At 44.3% G+C, this 12,201-nt stretch overlaps 1 protein-coding gene across 1 annotated transcript in view; it reads left to right on the top strand.

Annotated features, from left to right (window-relative positions):
• LOC138487597 (transient receptor potential cation channel subfamily V member 6-like) overlaps positions 1-12,201 on the top strand; it is a 629,667-nt gene that overhangs the window by 585,445 nt on the left and 32,021 nt on the right. Inside the window, exon 14 of the mRNA XM_069614064.1 lies at positions 4,585-4,691. Coding sequence (XP_069470165.1) covers positions 4,585-4,691 — 107 coding nt within the window. The remainder of the gene's footprint in view (positions 1-4,584; positions 4,692-12,201) is intronic.

The raw sequence follows: 12,201 nt of genomic DNA, 5'->3' as shown, positions 1-12,201 counted from the left end.
TAATCCAGCAAAAACAAAAATCTTGGTTTTGGAAAAAGCTACTAAGAAACATGGACATTTTCACTGGCATCTGGAAGGAAGGAGCCAGTCTTGAAAAAGTCTCAAGCTTCAGATACCTAAGCATCACTGTCAGCAGGAGCCCAGTTGAATCATCGATGCAGCTAACCCTACTTACCAAAATGAAGTCCCTAGCTGCTCAGACAATGGCTCTCGACAAAAAATGTGGCCTATTTTCCCTCGCCCCAACTTTGAACTTCTACAAAGCGAAGGTAACTCCGGCAATTACATATGGAGCTGAAGCGATGCCGGGGATGCCAGTGCAGCTTTGGCCCAAACTAGAAGGCCTTTATTGGTGCAAAGTCTTGACATTACCACCGTCTATATCTGCGGCATGCATCAGACGCGAACTATGCTTAGCCTCATTAAAGGCAGCAATAGACAGAAATAACTTGCTTCTCTACAGAAAGATCCAAGGAGCTTCCCGGCCCAAAATACTAGGACTTATTAAGAAAGAAATGGACAGTGGTAAAAATGTGATTCTGACTGAGTGGGCAAGAAGAAATGTAAACATTCTAGATGCAATTGGTAGCTCTGAAGAAGAGCTAGAACAACACCCGTCCAAAGTCAAGTCGAAATGGACCTGTTGGGACTGGGTTCAAATTCAAGAAACAGCAGGAAAGAGCAAACTGACAGCCCAGCTACCAACAAATACACAAATGGTGAACCAAGTCTTGAAATACCTGGTAACATTTCCTGACAGAAAGCTACGAGCCACCTACCTAAAAGCCAGACTAAACCTCTTAAAAACCAATGAGATCCTAAAAATCTGGGGCCAATCAACCACTGATTCCTGCCGTTACTGTAAGAACAAGGAACTGACCGAGAACATCAGATATCTCATATTACCATGCCTGGGTACAGAAATTGCAAGAAACACCTACTTACGACACCACTTATAAAAATACACCTTGGGTGAAGAAGAAACCTGGTGGGCCCGATTAATAAACGGTGCCAGTATACCACTTGTGTTAGCCACCGCTAAGATCATACAAGCCATTGGATTGGAACAGGAAACTGGGAGTGGTCACTTGGCAGAGTGGATCTCAAAGAGGAATTACAGATGGACTACTCAACCATTTCTAAGATTGAACCCTAAGAGTGAACCCTCTCACGAACAGAGGGATTTAAATCCCCCCCTTCCTAATGTAACTGACAATTTTCTTTTAGAACTTGGATTTCTCAGACATTGCATTTTTGTAAGAATTGTCTTTGATACAATTGAAAGCAAATAAAAAAAGAAAAAATCAAACGTAGGTATCATGACCCTAACCCTAAACAGCCCTAGTCAGGGGCCGCTGTAGATCCTCTACCATAGAAAGGAAGGGAGCATGATCCTAACCCTAAACAGCCCTGGTATTGGGTGCTGGGGGTAGTCTACCATAGAAAGGAAGGTAGCATAATCCTAATTCTAAACAGCTCTAGTCATGGGTGCTGGAGGTCCTCTACCATAGAAAGGAAGGTAGCATGATCCTTACCCTAAATAGCCCTAGTCATGGGCACTGGAGGTCCTCTACCATAGAAAGGTAGGTAACATGTCCCTAACCTTAAACAGCCCTAGTAATGGGTGCTCGACATCCTCTACCATAGAAAGTTAGGTAGCATGACCCTAACCCTAAACAGCCCTAGTAATGGGCGCTCAACGTCCTCTACCATAGAAAGGTAGGTGTCAAATCCGACTTTCTCAGCTTGTGGAAAACTCCCTCCTCCTCACCTGAATCTTTGGGTGTGGATTCCTGTTTTTGACCTTTCTTTTTCTGACCCTTGAGTTTCTTTTTTGAGAAGTGATACGGCCTCCCTCGGGTGGAAGACACTCTGATACCTTGATGAGAAAGGAGTACCAAGGACCCTCCCGAGAGCGCCAGAGAGAGGAATAAAGCCAGAGGGTAAAACAAAAAAAACTCTCCTAGTTGGTATTAGGATAATCCTTGTAGTGGAGTGTTCAAAGTTTGATACAGTCTCTGAAGTCTGGAATGGAGGAAGTTGCCAAAGTTCCTTATCCAGCGTAGAAACAGAGAAATGTTGGCAGGTCTGGGAAAGGTGAAAACAGCTCACTGCTTCCTCAAGAGGAAAGGTAAGCCTATTCAAGAACCTAGTGTCAGGTAAGGACTCCAAGTGAACGTTCCGCCCAAGAGTGGAACCAGAAAACAAATTGATGGAAATGGAAGAGTAACAGAAGCAGGCAAGAGGCGTAGAGCCACAAAGAAAGAGGAATACAGCGGTAATGGAAGACCAGAAAAAGCAGTAGATGTACCATGCAGTACGGGAACCGGTAGGTAAGAAATAAGAAGGTGGAGCAAGAGAAGGAAGAGCGAGGACAAAGCTAAGAGGGGCGGACCCAGCCGAAGCCGAGCCACAGAAACGTAGAAACAGAACAGGCAGGAGACTACTGGTGAAACGGAAAGTGAAAGGAAACAAAGGGTACAAAGGCAGTGAAGAGTGGGACGAGACCCAAGAAGGGAGGAAGGACCAAGAAAGCAGCAAAAGGATGAAAGAGACAGTCAGTAACACAAAGTAGTACTAGCACGTAAACCTGGAGCAAAGCGAAGGATTGCAACGCACCGAGCCAAAAAGTGGGTGTGGTTAAATACGGAACGGAAATCAGGAAAACAGAAAAGACTAGCATGGGAAACAGGAAGTAGATAGAACAGAATGGAACAATCTAATGGCGTTGGAGTCACCAGCGGCCCCATAGACAACAAATGGGCAGGCATGAGTAACGCATGACAGTAGGTAACATGACCGTATCCCTAAAAAGCCCTAGCCCTGGGCACTGGAGTTCCTCTACCATAGAAAGGTAGATAACATGACCGTATCCCTAAAAAGCCCAAGTCGTGGGTGCTGGAGGTCCTGTACCATAGAAAGGTAGGTAACATCACCGTAACCCTAAACAGCCCTAGCCTTGGGCACTGGAGTTCATCTACCATAGAAAGGTAGGTAACATGACCGTATCCCTCAAAAGCTCAAGTCGTGGGTGCTGGAGGTCCTCTACCACAGAAATGTAGGTAACATCACCCTAACCCTAAAGAGCCCTAGCCATGAGGGCTGGAGTTCCTCTACCATAGAAAGGTAGGCAGTATGATCCTAACCCTAAACAGCCCTAGTCATGGGCGCTAGAGGACCTCGACCATAGAAAGATTTCCTGCATCCCAGCTGAGGATGTCAACAATCCAGCTCTGTCCTAAGACCTCTGCCAGTCAATGACAAACTACCTTTCTCTTATTCTGTGATGCTTCCTGATCTGAGTCTGGTTTGGGATTGAGAGAAGGGTCGATAATGTGTATCTAGTAAAGGCTGAGTGTGGCTATGAGGCAGTAGCTCAACGCCAACAATAAGAGCATTTAGTCCTCATCAGAGTTTGCTTTCATAGAAACAGCCCTTTATGATGGTCAGAATACAATGAACATAATATCTCGGAAGATTTACCATTGATGCTCATATGCAAGCAGGGGGATTAAAGTGAATAGTAATCCCAGGGAGCGGACACTTGTGGGCCTCGTGGTGGAGAGGAAGCACTCACTTAAAGGGAGTTTCATAATGATGAATATATTCTATTAGAATACGAGCTAACCAATGTAAGTAGTAGAGTGCAATTACTGACAGCTATGCGATACGTCAAATTGACTCGACTTGCTAATAGTACCTTTATGGTGCAGCGAATGGAGCAATGTGGCGTGATTGACATCAAAACTGATCTTGTAACGATACACAGATGGGGACAGTCCTACCATAAAGGGATTAATAATGAGATCTTCTGATGGTTGCTATACTCTATGGCTCAGATGAAACGTAAATTGACAAAACTGATATATGAAGTAGATCGAGAACAAAGATGAGTGAATCTGGCAACTAAAACCAACAGTGGAGTTTTTATAGATCACTTGGCTGTGAGAGAGTCTAAACCTAAATATCAATTGGCTTTCCCTGATTGTTCCACTATCCGTTGGTATTTGTTGTTTAAATTTAATATGTGTGACATCATGGAAATATTAGGGCCTAAAGTGGGCATTCAGAGAGAAACAAGGTTCTGTCGACTCTGTGGAGTAAATACCCTAGAATCAGCATATCAAATTATTTGTGAGTATGAAAGTCTTGACAAACTCTGCAGAACATTTCTGATGGCCTATGTGAATTCAATGTATAACTATAATATGAATAATATATGGATACAATTATATGGTGGGAATGATTTGAATTTAATTTTTCATTTGATGAAATTTCATGTAATGATTTTCGAGATTTTAAAAGAGTTATCAAAAGATATTTTTATATTGTAAAATGAGAGTGAATGTTATGCGTAGCTGTTAAAATGGAAATGTTTATGATGTGATGTGCTCATATATGTAAAACTTTTATTGTTGTATGCATATTACATACATAAATAAATAATGGTGAACACGTGGCTCATGTGGCATCATTTGTGAGACACTTATAACATGCTTCTGGGCCTAGATGTGATATTTCACAAAACTCCTGTAAGTAGAGTCCTTCAAATGTCTTCATTGTGTTTATTTTGTTTCTTTCCAGGTAGTTGCCACCACCGTGTTGCTGGAACGGAAACTTCCAAGATGCCTTTGGCCGCGTTCAGGGTTTCACGGAATGGACTATGGGATGGGGGACAAATGGTACCTCAGGTAAGTGATCCAGTGCACAGAAAGACTGCTGTTCAGAGCATATGACTGTCTATCTGGAAGGAACAGCAGCCGTGTGCCTATATTACTCCAGTTGATGAATGACAAGCTTTGCAGCTGAAATGTAAGCAAACCATCCAACCCAAAACATAATGCAAACAATGGGTGGAAAATCAGTTACAGGGTGTTTAAGAATTGGGTCTCTAAAAAGACAGAGATGGAGGTAAGTAAGAGGAGTAAGAAGCTCTGATGTTAACGCTTGTAGGCTAACTCTAGGGCATAATTTTTCCCTGTGCAATGTGGATTTTCAATGTTGGTATTAATTTCTTTTGGACACTCAGCAGTCCCCCTCTGCAGTGGGGGAGGAGCCACAATCATGTTTGGCCTAGGAATTTTCAGGTGAGAAATCTGAAGCTCATTTGCCATGCTGAACCTGTGCATGAATGCCCTGTCATAGAAAGAGGTATCGACAAAGGACAGTTTAGGGTTAGCAAAGTTATATGATGTTGAACACAGGAGCATGGGTGTACAGCTGAAGGCAAGGTGGCTGTGTCTCCGTAGGATAAAGTGAGGGCAAGGAGAGCTGAGTAAGTGCAGGGAATGTTACCCAGATCTGAAGTTCAACAACAGTTTGTGGTGGGAATGGATGGCTCCTGCAAAGTCACTCAGTTCTTCATGGTCCACTGCTCCTGGAACCTCTTCATCACAGATACTGACGAGTGATGATCTGTCTCAGCTGCTCATGACCGTCGATTTCTTCTTCGTTGGCCGTGGGTGAATTTCAAGCAGCTGTAATTGTACCCACTCTCTCAAAGGGCCATATGACAGAAGTAACCTCCTCCCTTCCCTCCCACTGACGTGTGATCTTCAGTATTGTTGGTGGACAGCTCCTGGGTATGGCTCCTGGGTAGCCTGCCTCTCATCAGCTTCTTTATGGTCTCTATGATTGGACACTACTAGCCTATATTCCTAGGACCATGAGGCTCTTAACCGTTTTAGCGTATGTACCTTAATTTCTCCATAACTTGCGCCGCTCAGATTTTGCCTTCTACCTCTAGGCAACCCCGCTTGCCTCTGGGCGTCACAGCTTGGCAAGTACAAGATTCTCTTACTGGACCCCATGGTCCATCACCTCTTTCTAGCACCCTGTCCTTTTGGCACTGTTGGTATTGGCCCTTTTCCGGTCATTGAACTCCTCTGTTTCCTTCAGCTGACAGCCTTTCCACCTTCTCTGGGTCTTTCCCTCTTTCAACATCTTTCTTCCTCTGGTCTTTTCTTACTCCTTATGTCTTCTTCTTTCTTTTCCTCGTTGCTTCTCCTCTTACACTCCTGCATGCCTCCTTTCCCTTCTCTGCCCTTCTACCTCTAATCTGCTACTGTCTTGCGCGTCCACGTGGCACAATTTCCATTAAACCTTATCATCCCGCCGCAGCATATTTGACAACGTATGGGACGGTCTAGACGTTATGCGCTGCTGTTTACTTGCAGAATGACGTGCTAGGCTGTATTTCCTCTGATACCAGAAAAGATTTGCTGCGTCACAACTGTCCTGTGAGTTACTAGAACGCCTGTTTATTGCTCTCTCCTTCGTTGAACTCCTCACTATTCTTGAACTCATGTCCTCCTTTTGATCTACTTTTCTGGGACTCTTGTTACTTTTGCCCGTGTCTGCCACTGTGAGAATCGGATTCCGTTTTTCTACTGCATCTCTGGAAGTGTGTTGGTGGCTATCATCTTTAGAAGTCTGTTGGTGGCTATCATCTCTGTAAGTCTCTTGGTTGCTACCATCTCTGGAAGTCTGTTGGTGGCTATCATCTCTGGAAGTCCGTTGGTTGCTACCATCTCAGGAAGTGTGTTGGTGGCTATCATCTCTGGAAGTCTGTTGGTTGCTATCATCTCTGTAAGTCTGTTGGTTGCTACCATCTCTGTAAGTCTGTTGGTGGCTATAATCCCTGGAAGTCTGTTGGTTACTACCATCTCTGGAAGTCTGTTGGTGGCTATCATCTTTAGAAGTCTGTTGGTGGCTATCATCTCTGTAAGTCTCTTGGTTGCTACCATCTCTGGAAGTCTGTTGGTGGCTATCATCTCTGGAAGTCCGTTGGTTGCTACCATCTCAGGAAGTGTGTTGGTGGCTATCATCTCTGGAAGTCTGTTGGTTGCTATCATCTCTGTAAGTCTGTTGGTTGCTACCATCTCTGTAAGTCTGTTGGTGGCTATAATCCCTGGAAGTCTGTTGGTTACTACCATCTCTGGAAGTCTGTTGGTTGCTACCATCTCTGGAAGTCTGTTGGTGGCTATCATCTCTGGAAGTCTGTTGGTTGCTACCATCTCAGGAAGTGTGTTGGTGGCTATCATCTCTGGAAGTCTGTTGGTTGCTACCATCTCAGGAAGTGTGTTGGTGGCTATCATCTCTGGAAGTCTGTTGGTTGCTACCATCTCTGGAAGTCTGTTGGTTGCTACCATCTCTGGAAGTCTGTTGGTGGCTATCATCTCTGGAAGTCTGTTGGTTGCTACCATCTCAGGAAATGTGTTGGTGGCTATCATCTCTGGAAGTCTGTTGGTTGCTACCATCTCAGGAAGTGTGTTGGTGGCTACCATCTCTGGAAGCCTGTTAGTTGCTACCATCTCTGGAAGTCTGTTGGTGGCTATCATCTCTGGAAGTCTGTTGGTTGCTACCATCTCAGGAAGTGTGTTGGTGGCTATCATCTCTGGAAGTCTGTTGGTTGCTATCATCTCTGTAAGTCTGTTGCTTGCTACCATCTCTGTAAGTCTGTTGGTGGCTATCATCTCTGGAAGTCTGTTGGTTACTACCATCTCTGGAAGTCTGTTGGTTGCTACCATCTCTGGAAGTCTGTTGGTGGCTATCATCTCTACACACAGTGGGTTTTTACCCAACCAGGTTTCCCCATCTGTGATCTGTTGGGTCTGTGCTCTGGAGCAGCCCTTCTGAACACCCCGCGTTTACAATAGGGTGCCGGCCTGCCCTCTCCTTGAGACAGACCCTTTCCCTTCGACACCCGCAGTCAGTGGAAGTCTCAGTTAAGGCAGGAGCGTTCTAGCAAAACTGACAGTTTGCAAGACCCACCTTATCCTGCTGAGATGGCTCAGCTCCAAGAATTAATGGATGTCGTGCAGGGGGTAAAGGTGGAAGTACAAGCTTTGCATCTTGAAAATCAAACCCTGAAACAGGCTCTGGTACTCAGGGAGGACATCCCTCTGGAATTATCTACAGGGGGAACTGGCCCTACAAAATGTGATTGAATTCCCAGGAAATTGAAGGAATTTTGGATCACTGCTTTATACAGTTTTCATTTCATCCTCATCAGTTTCTGTCAGAACGTGCAAGAGTTGGTTATTTGGTCACCAACTTGGTAGGCAGTGTTCTAGCCTAGGTTACTCCATTAGTTACCTCACAGAATCCAGCATTGAACAATTTTGACATGTTTCTACATTTGTTAAAGGCATGTTTGAACAGCCTGAAACTGTATACACTGCTCTGGAAAATCTATTGGATTACTCACAAGGATCGTCCGATGTGATGTCTTATGTGACCTGGTTCAAGCAATTAGCAGATGAAACTGGTTGGCCTGAAGAGACTCATGCTACATTGTTTCTGAGGGGTATTTCAGAAGAATTAAAAGATAAATTGGCTCAAGTGGCCCGTCCAGTTACTTTTGCTGAACTGGTTACAATGACCTTACAATTCGATTATCATCTCCAAGAACTCAAAACTAAATGGAGAAAACATTGTTCAATTCTTCTGCTTCCAGAACTTCCCTTATCGTCTACCACTAGCAGTCCCGAGCCAGAACCCATGCAAATCGGAACCACTCAGGGTCCACTATCTGAGTCCCAGAAACAAAGATGAAGATCGCTTGGTCTTTGTATGTATTGTGTAAACAAGGATCACATGGTGAAAGAGTGCCAGTTGATCCTTCCTGTCACCAGGGAAAGCCACCTCCCACCCTTAGTTGGGGTTAAAGGTTGAGATGATATACAAAACCCCACAGTGTTATCCGGTGTAGAAACACCCTCCTCAGATTCACAATTGAACGCCCACAAGATTTCTGTGAAGATTGATGAGCACCATGCTATGATACTGCCAGCCTTACTTGATAGTGGTGCTGCTGGTATCTTCATGGACTTATTGTGGGCTAAAGAGCATTTGGTACCCTTTCGAAGAAAAGAACCAAGCTCTTCTCATTGAAGGTGTGGATGGAATCCCCTTAAACTTCCAGTCGTAATATCTATCAGACCAAGAATCTACAGTTGTTTATTGGCAATCATTCTGAATATCCCTCCTTTCACTTGATTAAAAGCATTCATTACCTGATCATTTTGGATATCCCTTGGTTGAGACACAATCTGTACATTAATTGGAGGGCTGTTACTGTTTCCTTGGCTTCTGAAGAATGTGTCCAACATTGTTTTCATGATCTAGAATCCCAAAGGTCCGTACCTTCAGAATTAGTTGCAATACATAACTTAAACACCTTACCCAAAGAATCTCAGGAATATATGGACGTCTTTACCGAAGATGCAGAAGCTACCTTTGCATAGTGTTGAAGATTGTGTTATAGACTTGTTGCCAGGTTCTTCAATTCCTTCGGAAGGATGTTTGTTCTATCCAAAACAGAAAAGACAGCGCTCAGAGAATATTTGGACAATAACCTTCAAAATGGTTTGATTTCTCCATCTAAGGCTCCTGGAAGTGCTTTGTTTTTCTTTGTGCCAAAAAAAGAGACTTCAAATTAAGACCCTATTGGATTTTCATGGATTCAATCGAATTACAAGAAAAGACAAATATATGTTGCTTTGATCAAAGACATTTTGGAAGCCGTTAGAGGAGCAACGGTCTTCACTAAACTCGATCTTAAAGAGGCCTACCATCTTGTACGTGTAAAATCTAGAGATGAAAGTAAGACTGCATTTAGGATGCCATTTGGTCTTTATGAATAAGGGTGATGCCCTATGGCCTTGCAAATTCTCTATCTGTGTTCTAGCATTTTGTTAACTGGATTTTCAATGATTTTCGGTATGTCAGTGTAATCATCTACTTGGATGATATTTAGATTTTTTCTACATCTTGTGATGGTCATTTCAGACGCGTTCGGGAAGTTTTGGAGAGACTGCACATTCATAGCTTGAAAGCCAAATTGGAGAAACGCTCATTTCCTGTTCTTTCTATTCCTTATCTTGGCTTTATTTTCTCAGAAGAAGGAATTGCTGTGGACCCTAGGAAGGTAAAAGCCACCTTAGGCTGCAAAGCTCCTACCTCTATCAAACATGTTCAGAAGTTTTTAGGACTTAACAACTTTTACTGCAATTTCATCACTCATTTTTCTCTCTGTGTGCAACCTTTAACTGGACTGCTCCACAAAGGTAAACGTTTCCTCTGGGGAACTGAACAAGATAAGGCCTTTCAGGAATTGAAACCACATACAGGTAGACTCACTTGCATGTCCAAGAACTGTAGTTGCTGACCTTGATCTTCTGGAACACCAAGGGTACCATTTTAGGGACAAACTATTATACATACCTTCTTTACTGCAACAAAAAGGCATCCTTCATATGTATCATGACCATCCTATAGCTGGCCACAGAGAACAATTAGGTACCAAATAAGCCATTGCACATTATTTTTGCTAGCCTGGCTGGCAACAGGACATTGTAGATCATGTAGATTCCTGCAAGGTGTGTGCTCAAAACAAAAACATACCAAGATCCTGGGAGGCAATTTCCACCGACATTATTGTGGAAATGGCACAATCTGCTGGTATGACGGCTATCATGGTCACTGTTGATAGCCTCTCTAAGATGTCTCATTTCACAGCCCTTCCCAAAGTACCAACGGCAATGGGTATGACAAAATTCTTTCTGCTTGAGATATTTCGCCTGCGTGTGTTGCCTTCTTCTAGTGTGTCACATAGAGGTCCTCAATTTGTTTCAAAGTTTTGGGGTTATGTGTGCTCCATTTTTGACTTTAAACAGGATTTGACATCAGGACACCATCCACAGACTAATGGACAGACTGAAAGAACAAATCAAGTTCTGGAGCAATGCACAAACATTTCTGGGAGCCCCTCTACCGAGAACGAACACAGCCAAATAACCAGTTCTATGGAAAGGTGCCCACTTGGGAGGGTCTACAACCACTTTTTATCTCACTTTACCTTTTACAGAGGAGAAATACCCATTTGCATATCAGTCTTTGTCCAACCCACAGGAGGGTCTCCTACCACGTGTTAGCTCACTGCACCCTTCACGGAGGAGAAATAACCATTTGCATATCAGTCTTTGTTCCACCCACAAGGGCAGTCCAGCAACAAAATGCTAGGCAATTCTCCTCTGAACAAGAGTACCAAAATCAACCCCAGACATGTGTTTCGGCCTAGTTAGACCTCATCAGTGGGGTGAAGCTGTGCCTCTCTAAGCATAGTGAGCAAGGGGCCCACGTCTGGATTACCCTGGGCAACTTAGGGTGAAACCCAAAGTTCCTAAAAATGCACAAAAGGGTATGGTGGTCTTGTTCAGAGGAGATTTGCCTAGCATTTCAGATCCATCCGGTTTTCCATGTTTCTCTTCTTCGCCCGTTTGTGGCTAGACCTACAGATCATTTGCAGACGGCTAAGCCTCTGTCACGCCGCGGGGAAACTGGCGGCTTTGGAAGAAGTGGAAGCTGCGACCGCCATAGCGGATTCCATTACGTTTTTTGTTTTGAGCTTGCGGTGCAGGTCTAGTCGTCGTTGCGACGTACCTGAACCGGTATTTAATCCTTTCCACTTCCGGGTTCAGGTGCGTTGCAACGTACAGTGTTTCGTCCTGTTCCTGCGCCGCTGCTACTTTTCGAAGTTAATACCTTTTCCCTTCCGCTTCATTAGTTTCTTTCCCTCTTCCAGTCCTTTCGCTCCTTACCTGCTCTGGTAATTCTTCTCGCCTTCTTTCTCTCTCTCCCTTGTTCTATTCCGTTCCAATCTATTTCCTTCCCCCCTTCCGCCTTGATCTCTTCCGTCTATTCTTTTCCCGTCTTTTCTTGTTTTCCTCCTGTGTTCTTTCTCCTCGCTGTTCCTCCAGTTACCCCCCTCTGGCCTCTCTGTGAATTCCCGGATTCCGACCTCTGTCTGTTTTCAAGGATTGCCTCGTCCAGCCCTTTTCTGCTAAATCTGCTGATGATTACTGTGTACCGACCTCTGTCTGCAAATTGGATTGCCTCGCCTCATCCTCTACAGTCTACTATTTAAGAACTTTCATCGTGCTGGTTCGTTCCCTGTTCCTCCTTCTACTGCATCCTCAGGAGAGTCCATTACATCACTACGCTTGAAGATCTTTATCCTCCGGGGTTTTTTGTGCCTTTGGCTTTTTCCCCTTTGTACAGCGACTGAGGAGGGCTGCCACAGATCACCCAAAGGGTGTCACTGTGGCGTCCTACCTTGGTCATCCCTCTCTTCAAAAAAAACAAGGAGGGAAGGCTCGAACTAAGGTCAATCCAACGCTAACTCAACGTCGGAGAATT

Source organism: Ambystoma mexicanum, chromosome 9 (assembly GCF_040938575.1).
Source record: "Ambystoma mexicanum isolate Mex_15411 chromosome 9, UKY_AmexF1_1, whole genome shotgun sequence".
NCBI classification, from domain to species: Eukaryota; Metazoa; Chordata; class Amphibia; order Caudata; family Ambystomatidae; genus Ambystoma; species Ambystoma mexicanum.
Note: the sequence above shows the minus strand (reverse complement) of the source record. Positions and strands in the feature narration are given on the sequence as shown.